Below are 19,754 nucleotides of genomic sequence, written 5' to 3'. Positions count from 1 at the left end.
AAGCTCTTAGGTTGCACTTTTTTGCGCGTTTGTTTTGACATTATGACGTAACAATTGGGTTATTGACTTGCAGGAGCTTTACTGAATAAACAACGGTGGTTAATTAATCCCACGTGACCTAGTATTGTGACGTCATTGTACCTATTGTAAAAGTTCAAAACCTCGTTAAAAATAATTTTTCACAATTTTCGATCGACATTGATTTGTGAACCATTTGGGAAAACAATAATGGTCGTTGTGACGTCACACAACAGATGTATTGATGACGTTGTCATTGGCGCTTTTCGCCGGAAGTTTTCGAACGAAAATAGAAACTTTTAAAAACACAATCAATTTTTTTTTGTCGAACTACCTGATTTAAAAAAAGTAAATTAAATAAAATTAAATCTTTTTAATAAATGGTTGAAATATTAAAATTTAAATATTTGTCGAGTTTTATCTAAATTAAAAGAACTGTGTTAACTTATTAATTCAGTTATTTAAAGAATTTAGTTTAAATAAAGTTTAAGGCGTTTTATATGTACTTAATTAAATATTTTAAATACTTATTCTCAGTTTTATGATTTATTTAAAAATTTTAAATTTTGAAATACTGTTATTTAATTATAAATATCTAAATATACATAAAATATTGATTATAAAATTATTGTAAATGTTAAAAGTCCATTATTATGTTTTCACATCAAACAATTTTTATTTATTTCGTCAGAATTTGATGGAAATTTTTTAAATTTAAAATTTTGATTTAAAAATTTTTGACATATAATATCAAAATTATGCCGTCTCTTATTTATAAAAATACAACCAAAAATATTATTACTAATATTACTACTACTATTAGCAGTATAGGTAAGCATTAAGAAATTGGTAATTAATTATTAGTATTATTGTTTTAAAACGAATTTTAATTTTTTAATTTTTGTTATATTGGGTATATTATTAACTATGTTTTATGTTAGTATTTTATCATGAAAAATATTTTTATATATTTTAGAACAAATTTTTATTTTTGTTTTAAAATTTTTGTAATATATTGGTTATAATATCAACTAAGTTTTATTTTTAGGTATACAGAATCGAATAAAACAAGATATTGTAATAAATATCGTGATAGCAGTTAGTCTTTTTGCCACATTTCTTGTGCTGCCTTTAGTTGCAATGTATTGTAAGAAAACGTAAGTAGACAATACATTATCAAAATTAAAGTTTATTTTGTAAATACATAAATTGTCATAATAAACATTGTAAAAAATCTATAATTTTATATAATAAACAATATTTTTAAAACATTTACTAATATTTTTTGTTGGTCTATTGTAAAGTGTAAGCTAACACAAAACGTATATTATTAAATGCACTTTTGGGCTAATTTTGTTTACTTATAGGATGGTGTAAACATATTAAAAACCATTTAAATGTTCACGGTTTTGTGTTTCAAGTAATTTTGTGTTGTGTTAAAATGTCAAAAAACACAAAAGTCTTCAATTTCCTACCTTACAACTGTATACTTGTACTTTAAAATACTTTTACACAATTTTATAAAAAATAAGATATAAACATGTGTGTATAAAATGAGTATATATTTAAGTAAAAATAATACAATATATAACATTATTATTTTTAATTTTTTTGTTTTTCTATCTGTTTTTAGTATAGTCAAGTATATAAAATTAACACAATTTTTATGTAAAAAATATATATATTCAATCTAAACTTAAAATTTAAAGTATGACATTAAAAAAATCTAATATTGTACTTGTTTTTTTTGTTTTCTTATCTGTTTTTAATATAGTCAAGTATATAAAATTAACACAATTTTTATGTAAAAAGGGGTATATGAATTAGGGCATAAAATGTGTATATATTTGAATAAACTTAAAATACAATATATATAGCATTAGAATTCCTTATATTGTATTTAGTTTTTAGTTTGTTTTTTAGGTTTTTACTGTATAGGTTTATAATGTTTCAAAATAAATAATTTAAAAATTCTTAAAATTTTCCATAAATTGTCGTAAGTTCAAATATACGTCACATGGACGTAAAATTTTTCGCGGTTGTTATAATTTATTGTCTGGTAAATATTGATTAAACAATTTATCGGAGAACTGCCATCTAAAACCTGCGTATTAATACGTAATAATGAAACTAAATCACGTAACAATCTAACGGTTTGTTTTGAATTTTACGTGCACTATGATGTAATAATATGATGTCATAATAACAATTCTTGTAAAGTGAATGACCCTAATCTGAAGTTAATAGTCTAATGGTAAATGCGTCATCTCAAAATTGTAATCCAATATATTTATTTTATTAGGATTGTCAAATATAACAACTAAACACTTTAAAAATAAAAGAAATATGTGAAAGAATTTATAAGTAGTTTTAAACAGACATTTTAAAATTTGTTTTTATTTATGAAAAATGCTTTTAAAAAAAGCCCTGTCAAAGATGTGACAACTTTGTAAAAACTTTGTTTGAAATTTTTGTTTTTAGTATAAAAATTTTAAAGGTCAACTGTTGTCTTTAAAAAAGTTCTGCCCAAGTGAAAAAATAAAAACAATGTTTTGCGCTTTTAACATTTTAAAAATATTTTTTGCAAAAATTAGTTTAAAATATTTGCAATAATTTGCTGAAATTAAATTAATTTTTAAAATATAAACTCATATGTTATACTTAATATATAATAATTTAAAGTTTTGTATTGTTAGTTTTTGTGATTATCTTTTATAAACAAGTCGAAATCATAAATTTTTTTAAGATTGAATTGATAAATGGTTATGTAGGCGTTTATTATACAAATTTTCAAATTCAAAGTTGTGAATTTTTTGTTATTTTAAACTAAATCAATTACTTTACAACCTACGCAAAACTTTTTTCAGATTTTTTTATCTTAAATTTTGACACTTTTCGGATACTTTTTTTCCTAATATGGTTACTAATATTGCAGACAGAAAATTGTCATTTTCACAAACAACATCCTATTTTAAGTAATCAATATCAAAGTCCGTCGAATTTCAAATGAGAAAGTAAAATAAAAAAATAAAAAAATTATCAATATTTACGATGGTTTAGTCTATAGAGAAATTATTTTTTATTTAAAAATTTAAGAAGTTCGATTCTCAATATTCTAGAATTCCGAGACAAATCTGCAAAACGTGATTTTAATATTCGACAGCGACTTAGACCAAGATTAAATTTTGTCGAAATTTTTAACAAAAATTTAATTTTTTTTTTTTAAAGCTGCGCACGGCGGAAAGTGAAAAAATTCCAACGAAAGCGGAAATTACGTCATCAAACCACTACCTATGACGTCACATCCGATCAGATTATCGCCAGGCACGTGCTCGACTGTCCGGAGGTCGATCGCGATACTTATGACGTCATAACAAGCGATTGTTCGGGCGGGAAGCAGAAAAACGGAAGTGAGATTGTGACGTCATCGTCGCAGAACAATGAAACGAATTCGGGGATTTTTTTGGAGAATTTTGCGTACGGAGATTGTATTTCCTCGTTTGCTACAAATTCAAGTAAAAATACAATTTTTAAATATTTTAATTAATTTTCTTAATTTTTTTTTATTGAATTAATTTTTATTATTTTTTAATTAATTTTGAGTATTTTTTATTTAATGTTTTTTTTAATTTAATTAATTTCTTTACTAAATTTTTTTAAATTAATTTTTTGTTATTTTTTATGACAATATATTTTAACCAATTTTGGTTGTGTATTTTATTGTCCATTATTACATAACAATCGTCATTATTATTTTTACAATTATGATTCACAATTCTAGATATTTCCGTTTATTCGAACGACAATCGGGAATTCAAGAAAGTTCGGTCGGATTCTGGTTACGAGAATTTATCAAAAAAACGAAGGTAAGTTCGAGGTATTTAGAATTATGTTTCGATAATGACTTAAACATCGCGTTAAAAATGAAACTAGATATCTTAATCTCTGTAAAACGACGGTGGTCCTTCTAGTTCTATTACAAAACTATAACCTTTCACGAATTGAACCTAAAACTTTTCAATTTTCAGCTTTTATGCAAAAAAATTGGACGTTAAAACTATAATAGGGTTGGATGTTATGTGGTATTGCATATTTAAATGGGTTACTTGCAAGTAGTTTGCAAGGTTTTGTTGATATTTATCAGGTATTTGGCAAAATTGTGTTTTTTTGCAATTTATTCCGCTTGACATTTTTACAAAATTTGACCCAACAATAAACGACGTGTTTTTAATAATCTTCAAATTTTAACAAAAATGTTGAACGTCGTAAAAAGCATTGAACTTTAAACTTAGGGTGATTAATTATAAAAATCAAATTTTTGAAAACCGTTAAAAAAAACATAAAAAGCAGCTTATTAAATTAAAATCTTTTATTTTTTTTTTTAAACAATTTTATCCAAAATTAAATCATTCTTTTAAAGAACCAAAACAATTTAAAAAATAGGGAAACCTATTAATATTGGTCAAAAATTTTGCTTTTTTTGCTTATTTTGCTTAAAAACAAAATAATTTTGCTAACCCCAATTTCCTTATTGTAATCTTTAGGATATCCTCTGTAAATTGTAGTTAAAGTTATGAATCATAACCATGAGAACCGCAGGGTTTCTTTTTTTCGCTTCTTAAGAAAATACTTTAGTGAATACTAATTTAGTGATTTACCATTTTCCTCATATTTTGAACAGATTTCTTTTACCTAATATTACGTTTTTACACCATCACCTACTGCCCTAATTCGTCTTCGTCAATTTGCAATAATTAAACCCAATTTTCGAAATATTATCTCATTATTACCCTATCATTAGGAGGCTTGAAGGGGGTAATTAAGGTTTTTTTTTCTAACGCAAAATATCGAAATTTGGGGCAAGAATTTATGGTAATGCACAAAAGTTGTTCAGTTGGACCCATAATAATGACCCCATAACAAATAATATTGGCTAATTTTTCTGTGAAAATTTAAAGTTTTAAATTTTTCCAATAGTTTAAGTCACCGTAAAGTGATCTCATAATATTGACTGTTCGTAAAACTACCTTCAAAAACAACAAATTAAAAACCGGGTACCCGCGTACCGGAAAATCAAATTTTAAGCAACACAAAACAGGAAAAGAAGAGACTTTATTCATTGTTAAACGTCTGAAAGGTTATCTGTCTGCTAAATCTACGATCTGCAAAACTCTAAGTTTTTGCAAAATTCATAACGTCATATAGAAGCAGTGGTGAGAACACATGGCACCTTTAGGTAATTGGCCGCTTATGTTTAATATTATATGATTCACTTCCATATTTCCTGGTAATATTTCGTTATTTTCCGACGCTGGTAAATACGTCATTTGTTCAGTTTCGTTTTTAAGAAGTCGTACAACTTAAATATCACATTTTGTTTTTGGTTCGATTTGATATTTAATTTCAAAAAAACAAAAATATTTTTGTTGTTAAGATATAAAATAATATGAAAATTTAACAAGGGTTTATATTCTCAAATTCTGTTGTGTTATAAAGTAGATATAAACCTAAAAAGGGGCCCAAGTTTTTTGCCTGTTTTTGTATTTTTACATTAAAACACACAGAATGTTATTCTTAAAAAAACACCAAAAATTATTAACTTAATTCTTTATAAGTCAGCTGCAATTTAAGTTTGAAAAACAATTTTTTTTAATATTTTTAAATGTGAAATGACGTCACTATAGTAGATTATGACTACAATAAAAAAAGAACCCGCTTAAATTTTTTAGACAAAGTTTCAAACTAAGATTGCAGACTAACTACAGAACCAGAATTTATGAAATTAAAAATATAATCTTTCAACAACATATACATAATAAAAAATCAAATTGTATGAGCCCAATTGTTCAACAATATTGTGAAAGCAAAGAAAAAACTACCTTAAAAAGGATGTCAACAAACATTTACTATTAACCCAATATGCAGACATTGTAACAAACAAAACTTTGCATTGAAGTTCCTTATACCTTGAAAAATACCCTAGTTTAAAATTAGCAATTCCTACATAACATTCAAAATATCAATGACGTCATTATTTCACTTTAAATTATTGGAAACCAGCTCACCATAAACTAGGGTTAAAAGTCTCAAGTGTTGAGGTTAACTCTTATTCTCACTTCGTTTCAGACGCAGACATGCTTATGAGACCATTGCCTGTGAAGGAAACGTTGTGAAAATAATCGAAAACAATCTTCCGGTTCCGATTCAAATCAAGAGGCAATCGAGGAGCGAAGGTAATTCATATATCCGACGGAAATTGATTAAATTCCAAAAACGTCACAACCTTAATTTACATAAAATTTCAAAAGTCTTAACCGGCAGCGTGGTGTAGTGGTCAGAACACCTTCTACACTACAAAAGGTCCTGGGTTCGATCCCCAAACACTTAATAAGAAGCATAATTATCGGGCAATTATTACTTAAAAAATATTCCAAACTGCCACAGGCAACACGAGACTGGGTCGGAGTAACTTATGTTACTCTATGTTTAAGTCGCACATTCGACTTTCCCACATCGAGGATAAAGATATATACAAAAAAACAGCATTTACAATATAACCTTACATACTAAAGACCTAAGATAAACATAAACAAAGGCATTCAAGTTAGAAAAACAAATTTAATCTTTGCCAGAACATTTTACCTATTATCAGCATAAAATAGTTGAGTTATTTTTAAACTTACGGATGTTATTTGTAAATAAAGGGCTTAGAGTAAATGTCCCGTCAAATTTTTAATACAATAAAATTCCAGACGTGCTAAAATATTAAAAATAACTCGGTGTTTAGACTACAAAGTCATGGGTAAGTTTACATTAAATCTAGCTAAATATTTAAACAATAAGTGCCAAAATATTTAATAAAATAACGTCGTTATTGACTAAATTGAGGTAACAGGTGCTAAACAGTTTTTACTGTGCAAAAATTCCAAAAAATTATAAAAAAAACGGTATAGAAAATAGGAAAAAAAATATTTTTTTATGTTTGCCAGCATATATATCTACAACTCGACGATGACGTCACAAATTTTCCATTTGGAATTTTTTTTTTGAATTACCATATCTCGAAAACTACCAAATTTATTTTGTAAATAATGATGTTCTTAAGCAGGTTAGAAAAATGCCGGTAAATTAAAAAAATAAACCATGCAGCTACATGATCTTTTTAAGTTAGCCATTTATTTAAAAATGTAACCAAAATAAAAACTTAAAAATTTCTTGTTAAATTTGTTTTCGAATTATTAGGGTTCCGGTCGTTTGAACGTCAATATCTACTTCCTTTTAAACTAGTTCACCTTAATTGGTTGCTTGGCACCTTTGCTTATTGTTTTGCTATAATTAATCGCTTTTAATTACTGGTAAATGTAAAAATTGTTTTTGTTTTATTAAATTTGGTGGTTTGGCACGGACTTAATAATTTGTGAATTGCATAAGTCGATAGCCTGCCCTACAGTCAGCATTTTAATTGTCATAATATGGTCGCAACTCTTAACTAATATTTGCTCGTGATGATTTAACCGCGCACCACAAACGGATGTTTTTATCAATTTTGCAAGCCTTTAAATTAGACATACATGTGGTTTACTAAGCTTTATTGTATATATTTTGACAGTGTAATAGACTTTATTTAACCATCAAACCAACATTTACGGATAGTTTAAATACGCCCCAGGAGCAAACAAATTAGAAGTCCATTCATTTCAAAATATTGATGATATATCACATTTCAAACCATTTTTTTTTTATTCATCATCGAAAAAAAAAAATTTTATAATAAAAATATATTCTGATTTCAAACATTGGCAAAATTTTAAGTTTTGGTCTAGCTTTTAAATACAATTTATTTATTTTACCCTGCCAAAATTGACGTATACCTTAAAATAGATTTTATTATGATTAAATATTTGTTATGCTTTTCTTTATTTGCACAATTCATTTTCTTATTTGTACGACGTTAAATCGCCTTCTTATCCAAAGCACAAAAGATTTTTGTTTTGATTTAGCACCCAACTAATATTTGCTGTCGTGACTTATTGCCTAAAAGTGTTTTTTTCTTGAACACCAAACGTGATTTATTACAAAATCTTTTTATTCAGATGTCACAATTTTTCCCCATGTAATTCAACACGGAGCTAATAAAGGTTCTTCAAAAGAAACTCCAACCTTGATGGGTGAACAAAGCGATGTAAAGGGGGTAAACGTACCAAAACAAACGAAAACTTTACAAAATACACCACGTCAAACTGGAACAAATCCAAAGCAAAATCAAGCTACTGATACTGTACCGAACCCCACAAAAAATCCAGTTACTGAAACTATATCGAATACTGGTTTACATTTACCAGCAGATATACAAACTACATCACCTTATGCCGTCCAAACAACACCATTAAGATGCAAAAGACGGCCAAACATGGCGCTACTTCACACATCTGCAATGGTCCAATCTAACAACACTACATCACCTTATTTAGAGAGAACTTGGAGCGCTCCAAATCGTCATCAGACTTGGGCTGAAGCAATTGAAAGTCAAAATCAAATTAAATCAGAATGTGTGGAGGTGAGTTTTTGTTAAATAATTTTTAACACTATTTAAAAAGAAAATGTTTTTGGTAAATTTTTCAGTATCACCTTAAGGTAATAGGTTTTTGTATTTTTATTGAAAAACGCTGCTGTAAGGTGTTTAAGCTACCTATAAACGCCAGGCTTAAGGGGTAATAATGTGGCATTGGTGCGACTTGAATCCGAAACCTTTTGGTGTGTTAAAGCTATTTGTAAACGCCGGGCTCAAGATTAAATAGTGTGGCATTGGTGCGACTCAAACCCGAAACATTTTGGCTTGTAGTCTGTTGTCGTATGTATTCAGGAATGTATTGAATGTAAATGTATTTATGTCTTTATTTTTAAAAAAATGAGTTTTTGTTTTCATATATATGTAAGGCCATAACAACAATGCCGTTTGGGGCGTATGTAAATTATCATGAACATGTATAAGTGGTAAGTTGGGTTCATAGTATGACAATTAAAATACCGCTTCTGGGCCAGGAAATACATTGTTACATTTTTGTTTGTGTTTTTAACAAGGGTACTAAGACATGCCAATCATATTAAATGACCCAAAAAAGAAAATTGCAAATACCAAAACTTTAGAAGCAATCAAAATACTTCAATCAGAAGATCATAACCGTATAACCTGCGTACCACCCAAAAAATCAATTTAAACTTTGCCACTGTCAAAGTTAATGGGCCAAATCAGATATACGAGAATTATACGTGTCTTTTGAAAGATTTTTCGAGCGTATATTTCCGCCAGGACCTACACATTGCCTAAACAGAATATTTTTGCAAATTAGGAAGAAAAAAAACGGTCAAAAATAGGATTTTAATAAAATGTAAAAAAAGGCTTAATTTTATAATGTTTTTTTTTAAATTTTTTATTGTATTCTAATAGCGGAAAATACTGAATATCTTAATTATAATTTTAACATTTATTTATTTTTTTAACTTAGTCATCTTTTATTTTAATTTTGTTAATGTATTTTTGTTTTGACAGGTCGAAGATAGAAGTTTCAAAAATTTGACAACTCAGTTTCCAGTGAAGTCAGAAAATGTTAAAATTAATGAACCCAAAAACCGAACAACGCAAGTTTTAAAATATTTTTATTTTTATAAATTACTTAATTGTCATTTTTTTAGATTTTTTTAAGGCAAATCAGGCCCAGCATTTTTTTACATAATAAAACCCAACCCCCCTAACAGGAAATATGTTCGACCAAAAGTTTATAAACAATCTAATCCCTTAAAACCACAATCACATGAATGGTAAACTGAAGTTAAATTAAAAACAACTCAATCATTTTTCTAAAAATCCACTTAATTTTAAAAGAAAAAAACGCAGTAACCACAGCCCCATTTCGCCTTGCCATTTAAGGAACAAAAATCTGACATTTTTAAACTTACAACCCATGTCAAGGTCAAAGTATGATGTTTATCAAGCTATTATGTCGTTACAGTTCACGAAGACAAAACACACGAATACACCGACGTAAAATGAAGCGGAAAAAGCGACGAGTGCTCGATGAAAGACGAGCGAGGCTGACAGGGAAGCAGAATCACGACCAAACCCTTGATACAACTCTTGATAATAAATCCCAGAGTCGGTGGCCTTTAAAAAAGATGTTTTACTTCGGCAGTAGTAGCGACAGCAGTGGTGACATATTTAGGTTTAGGAGCCTGGCCACAAGGAAGAGTGGCACTGGCAGCACGGGGAGGGAGGCATCCCTGCTCGAGGATATTTGGTTTCATTTGGATGGAATGGCAGCAAAGTCACAACAAAAAAAAGGTAATTTTTTATTTTAATTTTGAAGTTGAAAAAAAGATTAAACAGTAGTATTGGTATTATATTTTAAATTGCTTATAAATAGGTTAAAACTGCTCAAATTTTTTTTTAAATTTAATTGGTAATAAATAAGTTTTTATTAATGTTTGCAATTACTTTTAGTGTCAAAAAATTTCCTAAAATTATTTGCAGTTTTAACCTTTAAACTTGTAAAAATATTTCCACCCGTGCCACCCTTATAAACTTAATCCCATTATAAACCGGTTAGTTTACCTTATAATATTAACTCCAACATTGAATTGACGTATACACAAAAAACATAAACAAGAATACTGTGTTCTAGTCCTTATGACCTTTCGGTTTTAAAACTTTGGCGGTTTCACGTTTAAGGGTTACTCGTATAAGCTTGTGATCTATCCTATAAGTTTGTCATATTTATATTAAAACCTAGCGTAATACCTTATTATTGGGCTTTATATAATCTCAAAATCTCATAAACCATAAGCTCAAAATTTCAAAATTTTAACATTTATGAAAGATTTTTCTTATCTTATAATATCAAAATGGCTTTACCAGGATATATTTTCTATACTACTGTTCCGTTATAGCTCGCTATAACCACTCAAAATTATATTCATTTTAGACTTAAAAATGTTTTAGGTTAACTTAATACATTTTATTCGAAAATATAAATGTAATTTTACTATTAAAGTGTATCTTATTATAGTAAGATAGCAATCTAATTTAAAGTGCAATTATTAAAAAGCACGTGTACACTTTAACCATATTTTATCTTTCAATCATATTTTAAATAGCAACACCAACGTTACATATAATTTTAAGTAACCAATTTTATTTAAAAAAAGCGAATTTTTTTTTTAAATTGTATAAATGTTAACCCATAATCTATATATAATAAAGCTTAGCGAACAATATATGTATATATAATTTTGTATGTTCAATTTATAAGCCTACAACTTAAATAAAACTGCCGTTAGTAGTGTGTGTGAATAAATTATTGCGAGCAAATATAAGAGTTGTGACCATATTATGACAAATAAAATGTTGGTCGTAGCGCGGGCCATCGACTAGTAGCATCAATTTACACACTGTTTTAGGTATTTTAACGGCAAATTTCTGATTACCAGATTTACAATAAACCTAAGTTTATGTTTTTTTAAATTAAAATTTTTTTTTTTCAAGATTTGACTTCGGAAAACCAAGGTTCGATTTCACTTTCGAGTTCGAGCGAAAACCTTCAACAGAAACAACGAATAACTCCTGGGACAATCGGAGATCGCGGTTACTTCACTTACAAGGAGCAGGATTTCGACCACCAGGGTGCACTAGAGATCTCAAATTGGCGCAAAAATGACGTAACCACCGAACCACGTGGTCCACATATCGGAAACGTAACAAAAGTTCTAGAATCAAGAGAACAAAGATCGCGGCGGAAATATTTTCGGGGGATTAGGCCAGCCGTGCCGAACGTCCTACGCTCGTCGTTACGTCATGACGTAATAGAGATTAGTGACGTCACAACGTCGATGACAGACGACACGTCGTACTTAAACGTTCTAGATTGCTACCTGAGCCGTGAATCGATCTACGAAAAACTCTCGAATTGTGTGTCTGTGTCCAAAAATAGCAAAAATTTTAATAATTTGAATTCCATTGACGATTCGAATCTAAACTTTAACCAGTTTATTATTACCAATGACGTCAGTACCGATGACGTCGCATCCAATTTACCGGTAGCTGAACCAACAGATCAGTTACAAATTGGAAAATCACCGATTCTTTACAATATTTCGATCCCGCGTCTTTTTACGCCGAACTTTAGTTCAAATTCATTTATTCAAATGCAAAGCACACCACGTGGTTTCAGTAATAAGTCAGTTATAATCAAAACTAGCACCAAAAACTATGTGGTCATTCTGCCCTCTGTTTTATTGCGAAAAAACAAACCAATTTTAAATGAGAATCTTTATTCAATTTCCAGCCACGCGTCTTTAGCGTCACCTAGTGAAGAAGTGGTTTCGCCACAGGGTGGGGATAGTGATGACAACAATTTGTCTGTTTTTATGGAGATGAGCGTTTAATTTCTAAAGGTAACTTACTTTTTAATTTTTGGAACATTTACGTTTTTATAACGTAGAGATCACTTGTACTTTACGGTCCTCTTTAATTATTTCTTGTGATTTATGTTTCTAAATTTTTAAAGGACTGCAAAATACGAGTAACTCTTACATTATATGCTACTAGTGTGGCGCCTGCCTCAGAGTCTGCATTTTTACCCATAAATTTTTATAAAATCGCACATTTGCCTTTTCGATAATATACTCGCACAAACGCTAAAACTTTGGCTAAAACCAACAAATTTTTTTTTCTTTTTTTATTTTCAAAATTCAAAATTTTAAAAATATTTTTAACCAATAATATTTAATTAATGCACATTAACTATTAATTGCCTTACAATACCTAACAAATTAGATATATATAATTGTACAGTTCAAATGTTTTATTAATAATCACAATAAATTAAAACAAATAAACTTATGGGGGTTAGTTTTACCCATAACGTTTATAATTAAAGTATTTAAATAGCAAACACTTTTACAAATATTTTTTCATCCAGTCCACAATAAAAGTAATTGCCTCGTAAGTGGGAAAACAAAAATCCTGAACAAAAGATTCGGGTAATTCCCCGTTTAAACCAATTCGTTTACTTTCTTGTAAAGCTAACTTGCCTAGATAATAAAAAAAATAAATTTTAAACAATTTTTGAAGCTGATTTTAATAAATATTTTTTAATGAATATTTCAAACTAATAGTAAAATGACATATTAAAAAACACTTTTACATCCCTATAAAAATGTAGCTTATGCGTTCAAATATAAACATTATAGGCCTTCAAAATAAAAAAAAGTTCTGTTTGCAATACGCTTTGTGGGGCAGGCTATCGACTGGTAGTTTTAAATTGCTTATAGCATAACCATAAATGTCTCACAAAACCCAATCTAAAATGAACTTACCATCAAAATTAATATAACACAAACGAGCAGTAAACCGATCGTTGGAATGTAAATAACTAGGTCCTCCTGACATTATCTGAAAAATATAATTGGTTTATTTATTTTAATTTAACTCAATAATCAAGACATAGGACTTTATTAAAATAATCCATTTATTTACAATTTTTGTAAATTTTTTTACTTTGACAAGTTCCTTGAACATTTTGTACTATTTTTAAATTTATTTATTATCCATTTTTTTTAGTTTTCTACCGATTTCCAATTCTGAAACACGAAATTTGATCATATTTACTCTGTTGCGACACCTCGCGTTGTAAATGGGATGATATTTATTTGCCAACATATCAATCATATTATGTATTATAACTGTTATCAAATTAGGACAAAACAGACAAATTTATTTTGTGGCCAAAGTTACAAAGTTACTCGTTGTTTAGACCTTACACTATACAACTTATTTACAATATTTATTATACTTTACAAATAATGCATACATACATAATTGTTTGCCTATTTTTTTACCCTTATCCAATAAATAAAATTTTACCGCGACACCAGCTTCATCGAGCAGAAGTTTACAAAATTCTTCCCCGGTTTTGATCCCTTTTTCCCGCAGAGGATTTCTCATAACCTCGAAGTCGGGGAAAATATAATATCCCGAACTTGGAAGATGAACTCTTACCCCAACTTCTCGTAATGTCCTAAAAAAGTAAAAACAATTTTTCTTATTTTTTTTACATTTTTTTTCTTATTTTTTTACAACTAAGTTATTTATTTTACAGAATTCCTTTACGAATTAATTAAAAAACACAATTTTATCTAATATTAAATATTATGTGTCAAATTATTTTATCTGCCATATAATGTTTTATTCTTTATTAAAATTTTATAAATATTACTTTTTTTTGTGCAATATTTAATTTTCATTTCTTCTGTTTAAATTGGTTAAATATTACTAAAATAAAATTGTGAGGTCATAAATAACAGCTTCTTACTTGCAACAGAATTTAGCGACAGTAAATAATATTCTTCCGCAATGCGCAGCGTATTCTTCCGCGTCCGGACCGAACGTTAAAAGCTAAAAATAATAAATTTAAATCGTCATCATAACATTTTATGAAGTAATTGTTTGGTATTATGACGTCATCTCACAGGTATAGCAGCATATTGAATAGGAGCTGAGCATGTTGTATAAGTTTGACTTCCAGCAGATGATACAGCTTTACTTACAGCTGGTAAAGAAAATATTTTTAAAGTCTTTTTAATGCAAATATAAACAAGACTCACAAGACCGTAAAGTGCAAGGGTAAATTAGTTAGGACCATAAAGTATTAGAAAGAATTAGAAAAGACCGTAAACTACCATAGAAAATAAGCTAGAAACACAAAATATGGGTGAGAATTAGGTAAAACCGTAATACATTAAAGAATATTTGCTAGAACCTTAAAGTACGAAAGGAAAATAGCTTAAAGTGAGAACTTAAAGGGGGACTTAAAGTGAGAACTTAAAGGGGGACTTAAAGTGAGAACTTAAAGGGGGACTTAAAGTGAGAACTTAAAGGGGGACTTAAAGTAAGAACTTAAAGGGGGACTTAAAGTGAGAACTTAAAGGGGAACTCAAAGTGAGAACTTAAAGGGGAACTCAACAGAAAAATAAGGCCAGCTAATATGTTTTTTTAAATTGTGCTGAGTTTAAAACTGTAAAGAAATTATTTATCTATAATACAATAAACCTATGCCAAACCTTTCTTGCTGGCAGCATTTTTTATTTTATGTCTTATTAACACGACCCACAATTTAGTAAGGGTACCCACCACTTAACTGAGGGGGGTAAAGATGATACCCCAGTCTCCAACCCCCACAACTTGCCCATTTTGATATTCCCGAAGATACAACAGTTCCTTCTGGATAGAACTAAACGTTATAAAAAACGTGAAAAGTAAAGTTATTATATGAATCACAACATCTTATGTAAATAGGTTTTAAGGCCTACTTTAATACGTTAATGACATTTAAACCATTTTGCAGCCTCAAATATTATTACTGCTGTTAGTATAACCTAAATGTCCCAAATCTTTTAGCGTTTAAAAATGTGTGTATGTTATTCTACTTAGGTCACAATAATATTAAGATGATGTTAAGCATTACCTTGGCAATACTCGTGTAGCTTCCTTCAAAATCCAGTCTTGCATAAATTTCATCACTTAGAACAATAAGTTGATGTTTTCGAAATTCAACACTGACAGAAATATATATTTTGTTGACAGTTTAGTTAATCAAAAACCAAAATTAATTTGCTGGAAAAGAGTTATTTTTGAATTTTTAAAGTCAAACTTACCTTAGTGCTTGTAATTCTGATTCGGTGTATTTTGCACCAGCTGAAAAAAGAGAATAATCTTAAATCATGTGAGTTAATCATTTACCACGTGACAAATTTTAAAGTCACGTGATCTTTTTGAGTATTAAGCAGTCAATCAAGTGTTACAAAAGAATTCCACAAATCATATTTTATAACAACTCCCTTAACAAACACTCGTAAAAATTCAAGAATCAAATGACCGCATTATAAATAGAATCATAAAGCATGAGAGCAGTGTTAAACGAAACCAAGACCACACTTAACCTTAGTACAAGTGGTTTTAGGTTCGATGCCCACTGCTCTATTGAGTAAGATGCTATACGGTTTAAACTCCTGCTAAGCCAGCACTTTATCAGCAGTATAATTATTAGCAATTATAATCTATAATATCCCAAACTATCAAAGGCAACTCGAAATTGAGTCAGAATAACTGATATTACTCTATGTTTAGGTCGTGACGTCGGTCTTATAAAACAAATATAAAAATAAAAATCATAACTCAATTGTGGAAAATACTCACTTGGATTGTCTGGATTACAAAATATTAAAACACTTCCTTTCTTGATTTCATTTTCCTGGAAAGCCTAAAATTAAATAAAAAGTTAACGTAGCAGATTAGGTTTAGTTCTTACAATAAAGTAAGAAAATGTATATCTTTAAATTTAAACCCTCTATGAATTTTAATTTTTCAATTTTTTAACTTTAAACTATAACGTATTTACATGTTCCTATATATAACAAAATGCTCTATAAATACTTTATTATAAGTCCATTAACAAATTACCTTTTCAATAATTTTTGGGGTTAATTTCCAATATCCTTCAAAAGTCGTCGGTAACAGAAAAACTTTATGGTGTGCGAGCACCCCTTGTGGCCGATATGTTGTCCATGTTGGTGCACAAACTAACACGTCTAAAAAAACAAAATAAAATCATGTCATGTTAGTGAACTATGGACCTAAAAGGCATCGAGGTCAAGCCGCACCAATGCCACACTATTTGACCTTGAGTCCGGATAGCTCGAATGCGTTATAACAGCACACAATTCCCTTGAAAAAACTACCCGTTAAGTGATATAATAAATAAACAAAATAAAGATTAACAAAAAATTAGACAACGAAAAATTTTAACGCAAGAATGTTAAATTAACAGGGGCAGTTTTCATTAATTAAACATTGTCTTTAGTTTTGCCAATTTCATTAATGTTTAATTTATTAAAATTAGCTGATAATTAAATATATACAAACTGATAATTCAAACAGAGAAGGGGTTGCCTTTTTTGTTACTTAATAACGCTAGAACTCACACACATATATTTAAAAAATAAAGCACATATTAAGTATTATACCTCCCTTTGTAACATTCATAAGTAGAAATATTAACTCCTTTGAGCCAGGTCCAACAACGATATCCTCAGTATTAAAATGAGTTAAACCTTCTTTACGCTTGTGCGACTCTTTTATTGCATTCCGCAATTCAGGCAAACCTAAAAAAAAATAACATAAATTTTTAAAAAAAATTTAAGTTTTTGGTTAAATTTTTAAGCCAAAAATATACAAAACAAAATTTAATAACACCACCATTTTATATATATTTATCCTCGATGTGAGAAGGTCGACTTCACGACCTAAACATAGAGTAACATCAGTTACCCTAACCCAGTCACGAGTTGCCTGTGGCAGTTTGAAATATAATAGAGATTATAATTGCCCGATAATTATGCTGCTGATTAAGTGCTGGCTCAGTAGAAGTTTAAACCGTTTATAGCACCTTACTCGAGGACGCTACAGCATGAGAGCAGTGGGGATTTAACCCACGAACTCATGTGGTGTAGCAAGTGTTTTTAACACTACACCACGCTGCCAGTTTTATAACAATAGTTATAAACTTATAATACTATGACGTAATAAAAGTTAATTATTCCGTTACCTACCTCTGACAGGTAGATATTGGCCGACATGAGCATATTTCTTTAACTCTTCCTGAGCAAATTCGGGTACGGGAAAGGGGGATTGCCCGAAACCGAGATGGTGAATTTTATGTCCGTCTGCTTGCAAAGCCCTGCAGAAAAAATAATTTTAAAAATGAATATTATAAAAGTAAATTAAAAAATATATATATTATCTTATTTAGTTTTTTTTCGCTCGTTCATAGAAGTAATTAACAAGATATACACTAAATATTAAATTAATACATCTATTTCAAAAACTAAGGCTCTTTCACACGGCGTACGCAACGCAACGTAATGCAAGATTGCGCAACCATTTAAAAAAAAACAGAGCCGTTCACACGTACGAAAGTTTGCGTAAGTTACGTAAGATTTCGTAAAGTTTTGTGGCTGAATTAAAATTTACGCAAGATTTCGTACGCGGCATACTTTTATTAGATATTTTTTATTGAAATTTTAAAAAGAAATCTTTAGAACTGCCCCTTTCGTGTGAAACAGGCCTTTATGCTTTAAACATGCTAAACTTAAAGAGTGAATAAAAAAATGACAGTCTAATATAACTAATTAAATTGTAAGTTTTATTACGTTAATACAATTATTTATAAGGTCTTAGCATGCCCAAATTTCTATGTTTAAATTATGACCAAATTTATAATGACGTCATAGTTAAAACAATGTTTTATTATATGTGTGCATTGGTATTAAAGAAATAACAAAATACTTGTACGTTATATAAAACCGTTACGCTTAGTTAAACTTGACTTAACAACTTGAACAACTCTTACTTTATTTTTTCGTTGAATTGTAGGTTAGAGGCTCCATCTGAATGAACTAAATCGTCACGAATAAATTCTTCCCCTGACATTTTAAATAATTTTTAACTTCTAATAAAGTTTGATTTTAGTGGAAAATTTTAAATTCTGGTTTGAGCAGCGTTAAACTATGTGGCCTTGAACCCAGTTTTTACGGATAGCTCAAACACGTCACAACGGCATCAATAAAAATATAAAAAAACCTATTCCTATAAAAAGATATAAAAAAAGATTTATGCAAATCAGTACATCAATATTTGCAGTGGACAGTTTCTTAATTCACGAAAATTCTCGTTTATAATATTTAATTAACAAACTTGTTGTCTTATCTCTTTTGCCACCTTAGCAGTGTTTCTAATATCTAAACTTTAATAAATTTTAGATAGTCGACTGTTCTAAAAAAAATATAAAACCACAAATTTAAAGTTTTCTTCTATATTAGGCAATACTTAAAATATTTGAAACACTAAAGTTTAACGTTAGTGTTTCAAAATCTATATTATCGCTTAAAATAAACCTTTCATGTTATTATTCATTTTAAATATATACGAAACAACACGTTATAGACACGCGATTTTGTCATTCATGCATTACAATCGTAGTCATTGTTATTATAACAATGACTATTATGAGCATTTCTTTGTAGCGTAACAACGCTTAGCATTCTGAGCATTTTTTTATTTCAAAAACAGTTTTTTATTTGCTTTTACACTTTTTTAAAGTTTTTTTACATAAGCTATTCTGAGTTAAAATTTTAATAAATGTTTAAAACGCATAAACTTATTAATTTTAAAGATAATAATATCTGAATAAATCTACCTAAACAACTTAAATTTAGGTTAGGCAAACCTAGTAAGGTCAACTTTATTCAACTCACGCCTAAACTTTTGGTTTTCTTTACTTAGAAAAACTTTGCTTAATGTTTGTTTAAAGCTTCTTTACAAAGAGAAACATATTTGATATTTCTATTCTTAAATAACTAATTCTCTCGCTTTATCGATTATATTTTTGTTATTTTCACTCTCTTGTTTCTCAAATTCACTAACTAGCTTTGCATACTTCAATTGACTGTGTTTTTCAATAGTTAAATACAGTGTTTATTAAATTAAATTTATTTTAAATTAATAAAAATTAAAAAAAGTTTAAAAAAGAAATTGAAAACAAAAACTTTGATTAATTTATATTATTATTAAATTTTAAATAATTATTTGGCAACATGTTTGTTATGCATTGAACACGTGCGTTGGA

At 28.7% G+C, this 19,754-nt stretch overlaps 2 protein-coding genes across 3 annotated transcripts; one reads left to right on the top strand and one right to left on the bottom strand.

The window, feature by feature from the left end:
• The first annotated feature begins 776 nt into the window (after positions 1 to 776).
• Positions 777 to 14,190, top strand: LOC145742228 (uncharacterized). The gene is made up of 10 exons (XM_082560015.1): positions 777 to 849; positions 1,067 to 1,175; positions 3,247 to 3,533; positions 3,800 to 3,884; positions 6,145 to 6,251; positions 8,112 to 8,575; positions 9,569 to 9,657; positions 10,029 to 10,357; positions 11,558 to 12,465; positions 13,634 to 14,190. The coding sequence occupies exons 1-9, from the start codon at positions 777 to 779 to the stop codon at positions 12,454 to 12,456; spliced, it is 2,442 nt and encodes an 813-aa protein (XP_082416141.1). The 3' UTR covers positions 12,457 to 12,465; positions 13,634 to 14,190.
• On the bottom strand, positions 12,755 to 18,710 carry LOC145746217 (asparagine--oxo-acid transaminase-like). 2 transcript variants are annotated; one of them, XM_082564446.1, is made up of 13 exons: positions 18,480 to 18,710; positions 17,676 to 17,807; positions 17,095 to 17,232; positions 16,532 to 16,659; positions 16,268 to 16,331; positions 15,727 to 15,766; positions 15,537 to 15,627; positions 15,203 to 15,302; positions 14,542 to 14,621; positions 14,385 to 14,467; positions 13,937 to 14,090; positions 13,390 to 13,465; positions 12,755 to 13,104 (listed from the first exon to the last, which is right to left on the bottom strand). In XM_082564446.1, the coding sequence occupies exons 2-13, from the start codon at positions 17,710 to 17,712 to the stop codon at positions 12,971 to 12,973; spliced, it is 1,125 nt and encodes a 374-aa protein (XP_082420572.1). In that variant the 5' UTR covers positions 17,713 to 17,807; positions 18,480 to 18,710; the 3' UTR covers positions 12,755 to 12,970. The 2 variants fall into 2 exon arrangements, with proteins under 2 accessions (XP_082420572.1, XP_082420565.1); XM_082564439.1 differs by having other exon boundaries at positions 17,680 to 17,807.
• Between the last annotated feature and the right edge of the window lie 1,044 nt (positions 18,711 to 19,754).

This window comes from Corella eumyota, chromosome 1 (assembly GCF_963082875.1).
Source record: "Corella eumyota chromosome 1, kaCorEumy4.1, whole genome shotgun sequence".
Lineage (NCBI taxonomy): Eukaryota > Metazoa > Chordata > Ascidiacea > Phlebobranchia > Corellidae > Corella > Corella eumyota.
The sequence above is the reverse complement of the archived record's forward strand: the minus strand, read 5'-3'. Positions and strand labels throughout refer to the sequence as shown.

Coding starts and splice junctions, on each gene's coding strand:
- LOC145742228 (XM_082560015.1), top strand. CDS start 777: ATGCCGTCTCTTATTTATAAAAATACAACCAAAAATATTATTACTAAT. Junction 3,885..6,144: donor AATTTATCAAAAAAACGAAG/GTAAGTTCGAGG, acceptor ACTTCGTTTCAG/ACGCAGACATGCTTATGAGA. Junction 8,576..9,568: donor TTAAATCAGAATGTGTGGAG/GTGAGTTTTTGT, acceptor TTGTTTTGACAG/GTCGAAGATAGAAGTTTCAA.
- LOC145746217 (XM_082564439.1), bottom strand. CDS start 18,559: ATGTCAGGGGAAGAATTTATTCGTGACGATTTAGTTCATTCAGATGGA. Junction 16,660..17,094: donor TATGAATGTTACAAAGGGAG/GTATAATACTTA, acceptor TTGTTTTTTTAG/ACGTGTTAGTTTGTGCACCA. Junction 15,767..16,267: donor TTGTAATCCAGACAATCCAA/GTGAGTATTTTC, acceptor CTCTTTTTTCAG/CTGGTGCAAAATACACCGAA.